The sequence below is a fragment of the Lynx canadensis genome, chromosome C2 (assembly GCF_007474595.2).
Source record: "Lynx canadensis isolate LIC74 chromosome C2, mLynCan4.pri.v2, whole genome shotgun sequence".
In the NCBI taxonomy this organism is placed as follows: Eukaryota; Metazoa; Chordata; class Mammalia; order Carnivora; family Felidae; genus Lynx; species Lynx canadensis.
Genome location: NC_044311.2, coordinates 128,669,274 through 128,678,728, shown reverse-complemented (window position 1 = coordinate 128,678,728; position 9,455 = coordinate 128,669,274). Strand labels below are relative to the sequence as shown.

Below are 9,455 nucleotides of genomic sequence, written 5' to 3'. Positions count from 1 at the left end.
TGGAGGAGGCGGACGCTCTGCTGCGGGGCCGCGGGAGCAGCGGCGGCGGCGGCGGCGGCTGCAGCGGAGGGACTGACGGCTGCACCGGGGCGGGCGGCTGGACTGCGCGCTCCCTTTCGCGCCCGCTCCCGGGCTTTGGGCTCGCTCGCCCCGCTCGGCGGTCGCCCGCGGCCGCGGTTCACCGTCACTCTCAGGCGGCACCGCGAGGGTGGCCGCTGCCTCAGCCCTGCCCCTCGTTCCCTCCCTCCCTTGCAGCCCCACCACGTAGGAGTTCGGATTCTCCATCCGAGTCGCCCTGATTTCCCTTTGCCTCTTTCTGAAGCGGGAGTGGTGGAGGGAGGCAGCGAGGCTGCGAGGGAGAGGCCCGCCAAGTCGGCCCGCCTGCAAAGTGTTGCTTTGACACATCCTTACTATGGAAGTTAAGTGAAAAAACTCTGGACGTGGAGCGGCTACCGAGAAGGAGACCGGGCAAGGAAAACCAGTAGGCAGGCCAATGGTGTTTCGGCAGCGCGCTGGCAAGTTTGTGGAACACTTTCTAGGAATTAGGTCTTTTTCCTCCCTCTTCATCTTCTTGACTGCTGAAGAAAGAACTTGGCTTTGGAAGGCAATGGAGCCTGAGGACAGAGGGTTAGACACACTTGAATAATCCCTCCGGCTGGGCTGAATTTGTGGGAATTTAGGAAGCCAGAGTGTGGAAATACAGCAGCCTTTGGAGTGCCCTCTGTTAATTTGGATGGAGCTAAATGTGCCCCATTCGAGACCTCTCCGCTAACCCCTTCTGATCTTGCGATTTGCTCTTCTTGACTTTAATTAGCATCTAGGAAAGTCTAAACTTTGGACCTACCTCTTTTTTTGATACTTATTTTTGTACTTTTGCTCTCTGGGATTGGTTTCTTAAAACAATCTGGATCCTTTTTAATATGTCAAAATGAGTCGGCTGATGTTTACACAACTACTGCTCTGTGGATTTTTATATGTTCGGGTTGATGGTAAGTTAAAAATACTTTTATCCTCCTCCCACCCCCCAGAAAGCCCATTTATTTCTGAATGAGTTGTGGGCCATCAATAAAATGACATTGTGTCTATTAGTCCCTTTTGGTCAGGCACCGGGACTTTTGGGGGGCAGAGATTTTAAGTCTTTGTTTCTCAACTGCTGCAAGTGGAAGGCGTTAGTAGTCACCTATTGTTGTTACTATTGCAATTTGCTTAATTAATGGGGGAGTTGCATAATAAATAATGGGCTCTTAGTTTTGTTAGAAAAAGGAATATTACAGTAAATCTCTGGAATACTCTTGTGCCTATTGCTATTTGGTGTTTGTTCTTGTATCTGAACTTTGGCTTAGAAATTTAAGTAAAGAAAAATAGTAATAGACACTTGAATGAAGGTTCAGTGGGTTAGGAATTTGAGGCAGGGTATCTCAGGGATCGATGTGTATCACTTATTGCTGGTGAGTGCTCTTCTAGTGTGAAATCAGAATCAAGAATTTAGATCACAGGGAGAAAACTGTCAAAAGTAAGACTGGGCGAGGCTCCAGGAAGGGGGGAAACATAAGCTCGGGGCTGGCTGTGGGCACAGAACACTCAGCTCAGTCCCCAGTGGCAAACACAATGGGGATCTGAAACAGGTACTGTAGGTGTCTCCCTCTGGGTTGAGTCAGTCTGTCAAGCAGACAGCAGTCTGCCTCTGATTCTCCTGTCTTTTGTTCAGATATGGTTTCCTGGGATATTTTCACAGGATGTCAGTTTCTTGTGGGAGGATTGCAAAATCCTTTCTTGTAGCTCTTTTGAATGATGAGTGGAAGTAATCATTAACATGCTTTTTTTGTTAGTTCATAAGAAGTCGAAAGAACATTTGGTATTAACCTTCTAGGGTCTTCAGTTTTTAAATTGATAGAAAGGATATGTGTAAAGAGAAGACAGGAGCGTGGCTTTTTTTTTTTAAATGTGGATTGTAGTACTTTAGATTTGCAATAATTGTACTTGTAAAGAATCTGTGAATTGGTCCAGATATTTGAGCCATCATAGTAGCTTGTTGCTACATAAACTTTCCTCCAGCATTTGCATTGTGGACGAATTCATTATTTGGGACACTGCCTATTTTTGCCCGCCTGTGGGAGCTAACTTTGTTCCAGGCAGCTGCTGCTGCACAGAACCCAGCGTATCAGACTCAAAACAGGAAGGCTTTCTATAAACATGAGGCAGTACAGATGAGTTTACCTACTGTCAAGTGGCTGTTTTCAATCATGGACTACATGAGTACTTTTGCCCCCAGCGATAGTAGGCAAGGCATTCATGTGGGCACACTGCTTTTTCTTTTTTCCTTCTAAGTAGTAGATGTTTAGGAATTAATCATTATGAATCACACTGTGACAATATCTATAGTCCTACCTGATCATTCACCATGCATTTTCTTTTTCAATACATTTACCTTTACGATACATTTAGGTTGACCTAACCAAAAGGTTTACGTATTTCTCCCAAGTGTGTTGGATTATCCTGATACGAAGACTTTGATATAACTTTTTGGATAATATGTCCTCATAAACCATGAATTTACATATTTCAATACCAGAAATGCATGCATAAACTATATGTTAGACTATAGAATCATCACCAAGTTGTTTTTTTCTCTTTTGGAATTAGTGTGTAGCTAAGAGGAATACAATTAAATTGCTCAGTGGAAGTGACAGAGGGAATCAGAAGAGCTTGGTGTTACAGAATGTAATTAATGTACCAGGGTGTTTGGAGATATATGAAACAAATGCAATTAACCAGCTTGCTGGAACAGCAGTAGCAAGACATCGTTTCTCTCCTTCCTTCCCTCCCTCCCTCCCATCCTGCCTCCCTTCTTCTCTTCCTTCTCCCCCTTCCTCACCCCTCCCTCATGTCCCAGAGACACGCCTAGGACCTTTGTTCTGATTTAATATTATAGAGTAAGGGGAAAATTTATGTCTAGGCCACAATTATGCAGCAAAATTCATGGCAATGTAGTGAAATATGTGTAGTGTTGAGAAGTTGAAAAGGAATGGTAATTTTTGGTTTGTTTTTGTTTGTTTGTTTGTTTGTTTGTTTGTGAAACTAGTTTTTATATTTAACATCTACTACTCCAGAAGCAAAGGAAACTGTGGACACTTACTGAATGAGTACATAGAGCATACATTTGACATTGGATTGTCTTTGGTTTACTCCAGAATGATGACAGCTTCTCCATGGGGAGTGTTGAAAATTTGGGATGTAGACAACACTGCCCTCTAGGCTATTTCAACACACTGGGACTGAGTGCTCACATATATAATGAGTGGGTTGGTTTGTAAGATCTCTAAGCTCTTTCTCTTCCAGGATTCTATGATTTCTATTTACTTATTATCCTTCTTAGAAGTGTGTGCTTATTCTCCCCATGAATTTCAAATTTAGAGAAGCTTGTACCATTTCAAAGATATACTGACTATCCTCGTGCTAGACACAGAAATTAATTTTATTCAGTGACAAATGATACATAGATTTGCATTGAAATTTGCTTGGTAGGTTATTTATATGTGCATTTTTATAGTATGTGAAAAATGTTAGAGTTTTGCCTCCTCATAGAAGATATGTGCTAATATTATTTATGATTTTTCAGTATCCTGTGTCTGTAGGAATCCATAGAGAATAAACATTAAGTTAGTTGAGAGCTACAGACAAACTTTTCTATTTGGGTTGTAAATGAAGGTTTTCTTATTTGATACAGAATAATGAATGGCATGCATATTTTTCTTTACTGTTCCATAGGAGAATATGTATCACGTTTAGCTTTTGTTCTCCAGATTTTCTTTATTTTTAAGTGAGAGTATGGTTTTATAGTCATTTACAGGGAACAGACATAAATTACCACAACGCTTTTTAATTACATCCATCGCCCGTGCATTGTGTCAATTCAGTAATTTTACCGTTGTGAAAAGATGTTTTCAAAATAAGAATAATGTTCTTATCTTTAATTCTTAATGTTCTTATCTTATATTCTTAAATGAAAATGGCACACATGATATTTGGGGAGAAAAAGATAATGTGCATGCAGAGTGTAGATGCATAATCTCATACATTTTGCTAAAGTGTTTCTTTTAGTAATGGGCACATTATCATAGCAATATGTAGTCCACTTCAGAACTTAAACTGCCTATAAATAACCTGAAATTTGTTCTTACAACTATGTAGTGATATCACTTTGAATTGGCTTTGTTTGAATAACCTTTGATTCTAGGCAACCTGTGGACCTTAAACCAAAAAGATTTCTTAGAACATCAAAACAGAGTATCTTAAAAGAAAAAAAAAGCCATGATTATACAAAATAATAATAATAATTCTGGTCATCTCATCCTTGAGCAGCTTCTATAAAATAGCATCTTTGACAATAAAAATATTGGTTTGTAAGCACATTGTACACATATTGGGATACATATACTGTAATGAGAGGAACTTAGTTATGTGGAATGTGTGTGTCTAGTAATATCTGCTTTAGTAGTTCCTGCAGTCTGTAGGAGGTACAGTTACCTCCAATGTATGATTTGGTTTTTGAAGGGTTTTAGTGAAAAGATCTCCTTTTATTTATTTCTCTTCTTCCCCTCTTCAACTACTTGTCTTGACCCTCCTCTTCTTCTTCCACTTCTTCTTTCTCCTCCCTCCCTTCCTTCCTTCCTTCCTTTCTTTCTCCCCCCCCCCTTTTTTTTTGGACCAGGTGGAAAGAATTAGAGAAACATTTACATTTGAAGAGTGAAGAAGATATGTTTCTTGAATGACAATTTAGAAAAGTCTGCCTTTAAAGTAGATATATTAATAGTGTTTTACTTTTGGATATATCCAATTGGGGTCTTGACCAACACTTTTCTTTTGCAATACTCTATACCTTTATGCAAACTTATTTTGCATAGAACCAGTCTTTCTCCAGTTAGACAAATGGAAGTCTACTGATCTGTGTTCAGACAATGGAAATTTACAGACTGCCATTTTACAGATTTATTTTTAAAGGAAAATATGTTATGTTTCTTATAGTGTATCCCAGTATAGACCTATCAACCTATCAATACATTAATATTAATATAGATTTTTTTCTTTCTTTAAATTATTGAATAAAGCATGAATGAATACTTACATAAAGTCTTTCAAAGGGAAATTCCCATCAACTTTTTCAATGTTTCCGTATATGTAATACCATAACAGAGACCTAATATGCTATCTAAAGTATGGTATATTCACCCGATACCTATTTCTAATTCAAAACTGTGTTGGGATAACCTAGGCCTCAGTAGTTAGTGTTTTCTTGTCCATTTGCACCTCATTCTTAAGAAGTTTTATCTAATCATGTGGGTTTCATTTTTTTTTTAAGTTTATTCATTTTGAGAGAGAGAAAGAGAGCAAGCTAGCGTGTCCGTGCGCACATGGGTGGAGGGAGGAGCAGTGAGAGAGAGAGGGAGGGAGGGAGTCTCAAGCTGGCCTCACACTGTCAGTGCAGAGCCTGATGTGTGGCTCCAACTCATGAACCATGAGATCATGACCTGGGCTGAAATCAAAAGTCAGACATTTAACTGACTTAACCACCCAGGTGTCCCTAGTCACATGGGTTTGAAATCCATCTTAATGCTGATACTTCTCAAATTGCTGCAATCATTGTGTGAAGGAATATAGTGCCTGGAACAGTGTTTGACATATCCAGCTGACTACTTGACATTTTTGCTTGATATCTAATAAGCATATGTCACACTTAGATGGTAAGTGGACTTACTGTGGTCATCATTTTGCAAAATACACAGATGTCAAATCATTATGTTGTACACCTAAAACTAATATCATGTTATATGTCAATTATATCTCAATTAAAAAAAAAATCAGACTCAAGCTGATGATACAATCTGCTTCTCATTTCCAGCTGAGTTAATGGCATCACTATTCATAGAGATTTTCATGACCGAAAACTAGAAGTCATTCTTGACTTATCCTCATAGTCCACATCCAACTTGCTAGTAAACCCTTTGAAATATATCCTGATACCAATGATTTTATGTATGTTTGTGATTTTCCCACAACATTTAAGCATTTTCAAATATACAGCAAAGCTGAAAGAAGTCTATAGTGAACATTCTCCTAGATTCTAGCATTATTTTACTGGACTTGATTACCACAAACTTATCCATTCATCTATTCTAAGCATCCATTATATATATTTTAAAGTTTATATTTTAACTCCATTTAGTTAACATACAGTGTTACATTAGTTTCAAGTGTACAATACAGTAATTCACCACTTCCATATATTACCCTGTGCTCATCACAAGTGCACTGCTTAGTACCCATCACCTATTTAATCCATCCACCATCCCATCCATTATATTGTTTTGATGCATTTTCAAATAATTAGATACTAAACATTTCTTACTACTTTAACCACTACCATCCCGGTCAAAAACTGGACTATTGCAATAGTTTGATAAATGATTTTCCACCTCCCATTCTTGTTCCTCTGTTCCCCACACCTTAGCCCCATGCAAATTAGTTTTCCACACTAGACAAAGGGACCTTTTAAAAGCATGTAATGGCAGCTCCTTGCCTAGAACCATGTAATGGCTTCTACTCACAACTCTTCACAATGGTTTACAAGACTATTCAGGCCCCTCTCTGCCTCTCTGCCCTCATCTGCTCACACACTCCCCACCTGTATTTAAAACTTTTTAATGTTCTGTTTCTGACTCAGGGCTTTTGCATTCATTCTTTCTTCTAACAGAAATATACTTCCATGGATTTTTGCGTGGGTAAATCTTTCAATTGATCTAATAAGTCCCTATCCAATAACATCTCTTCAGAAATATGGGCATTCCTATCTAAAATTACTTCCCTTAAAAGACTATCGAGCTTCCTCCTTTACCTGTCTTAATTTTTTTCATAGCACTTATTACCTCCTGGAAGTGTGTGTGTGTGTGTGTGTGTGTGTGTATAAACAATGATAAAGGGACTGACACCTACCCTACCCGCAAGCTAAGAAGTTAGGCTGCCACAACGTCATGAATGCTGGGGGAAGAAATGAGACTTCTGGGTCAGAGGTGATGGAGTTCATTAGTCATGCCATAGCGAGTAGCATGATGTTATGTTTGTTTCGATTTACCTTGCCCCTGAAATGCCTTGGAAGCGGTATAGCGGGGCCCAGAGAGATTACGCACACATAGTGGGTTAGCCTTACAGTTGAGGGACCCTGATCTTGGGAACCCAGATAGTTTATAACAGACAATAAGCACACTGCCTAACCTTTGCCTCAGAGGAAGATATTGTCTTGACTATATTGGATAATAAGCATATCTGCCTTCTGCTCTTAAGAGAGTCCATCTCAGGGGCGCCTGGGTGGCTCAGTCGGTTAAGCGTCCGACTTCAGCTCAGGTCACGATCTCACGTTCCCTGGGCTCCAGCCCTGTGTCGGGCTCTGGGCTGATGGCTCAGAGCCTGGAGCCTACTTCTGGTTCTTTGTCTCCCTCTCTCTCTGCCCCTCCCCCGTTCATGCTCTGTCTCTCTCTGTCTCAAAATAAATAAACGTTAAAAAAAATTAAAAAAAAAAGAGAGTCCATCTCAAATTTAGAAGACTATTTGGTATCTAAGTATACTTGAAAAGATAGTTTTTAATAAAAGTATTAGTGGCTCTGCTAGCAAGATGTGCAGAAATCTTGCACATGGAGAATTTTCTCCCAACAATAGGTAGTCAGAAATGTTTATTTATCGTCTGACTCTTTGAGCTTCTAGGGCAGACACTTAGTTTTGTCTGTCATGTTTAATAATGTTCCTCCAGTGCCTGGAGCACTGGATGACACATACGAGATATTCAAATATTTGTTGAATAAATGAAAATGTGCTTATAGAGTCTTTTGAGATGTTTATTTTCATGCCCTCCTCAACACATGAAACATTTACCATTTGAACAAGGTTTATTTATTTATTTTGGAGTCTGTGTGTGGGCACCTGTGCATGTGTGTCTAGTGAGAGACAGAAAGAGAGTTATCAAGCATGAGTATTTTGACACAAGTGACGTCATTATTTCTGGTGATTCAATATTCTCTTTTCACCCGGCAGAAGATAAAGATTTGACCTTCTATCTAACCAAGAATATTTTCTGTAGTGGTAGTTTTCACGGTCACTCTCCCCCCAAAGCCCACACTAATACTGCTGTGATTTTTTAATCTTTATTTTATTTATTTTATTATTTTAATGGTTATTTATTTTTGAGAGAGAGAGAGAAAGAGAAAGAGAGAGAAGCGTGGAGAGATGGAGCCAAAGAATCTGAAGCAGTCTCCAGGCTCTGAGCTGTCAGCACAGAGCCTGATGAGGGCCTCGAACTCGTGAACCATGAGATCATGACCTGAGACAAAGTCTGATGCTTAACTAACTGAGCCACCCAGGTGCCCCTATTTTATTATTATTTATATATAGAGAGAGTGAGTGGGGACGAGGGGCAGAGGGAGAGAGAGAGAGAGGGAGGGAGAGAGAGAGAGAGAGGGAGGGAGAGAGAGAATAAGAATCTTAGGCAGGCTTCTGCTGCAGGGTTTGATCTCAAAACCCTGGGATCATGACCTGAGCTAAAATCAAGAGTCAGATACTCAACCAACTGAGCTGCCCAGGTGCCCCAACACCGCTGTTTTTTAGCACACTGTTGAATGTTATGTGTATAGACAGGGAACTCCTTTAAATGATTTAGGTTACTTAATAAGAGCATACACATTTTCTCCCCATTAAGGAGTGTTGACTTATATGATGATATCTAGTTTAGAAATTGAGACTTCTCTGTTCATTTAGGGCAGATTTCCATGTATGCACTAGCAAAAGAAAAGTGAATATTTAGAGATAGAATTACCTGGATTACTTCTTTTTTTTAATTTTTTTAAATTTTTTTTATACCTGGATTACTTCTAAAATTAGTCTCCAAATATGTGGCTCACTAATAATTGAAAAAGAAGAAGATTAAACAATACCCATAATGGGTGTTGTTCTACTCTGTCTGCTATTGCAATCATTATGTTCAGGGCCCTATTTATCATTATTGATATTAAATTGAAATATATTCAGGAATTTGGTAGGTAGAACCTCTTTATAGACCTAATTTTGATTTAGAGAAAAAAATTCAAAGGATTCTTAACTGGAAAATTTACGAAAAAAGAAATAATAATAAGATAAGGGCCAACATAGACATCCCTAAATTTTGCTAATTAAATATTTTTTCTCCCAACAGCTTATTGAAATGTAACTCATAGATTATGCAATTCACCTATATAAAATATACAACTCAGTGGTTTTTAGCATATTTACAGAATTATATAACCATCATTATAATCTAATTTTAGACCTTATTTGTCATCCATAAAAAAGGAAACCCTATATCCTATTTCCTCATCCACCAGTTCTCTGACAGTCCTAGGAGGCCACTTGTCTGCTTCTGTCTCTATAGATCT

At 39.0% G+C, this 9,455-nt stretch overlaps 1 protein-coding gene across 11 annotated transcripts in view; it reads left to right on the top strand.

Moving 5' to 3' along the window:
* The first annotated feature begins 213 nt into the window (after positions 1–213).
* ROBO2 (roundabout guidance receptor 2) overlaps positions 214–9,455 on the top strand; it is a 604,834-nt gene continuing 595,592 nt past the window's right edge. For all 11 annotated transcript variants that reach the window (XM_032594777.1, XM_032594772.1, XM_032594775.1 and 8 more), the window contains exon 1: positions 214–989. In XM_032594777.1, coding sequence (XP_032450668.1) covers positions 929–989 — 61 coding nt within the window. In that variant the 5' untranslated portion in view covers positions 214–928. The remainder of the gene's footprint in view (positions 990–9,455) is intronic.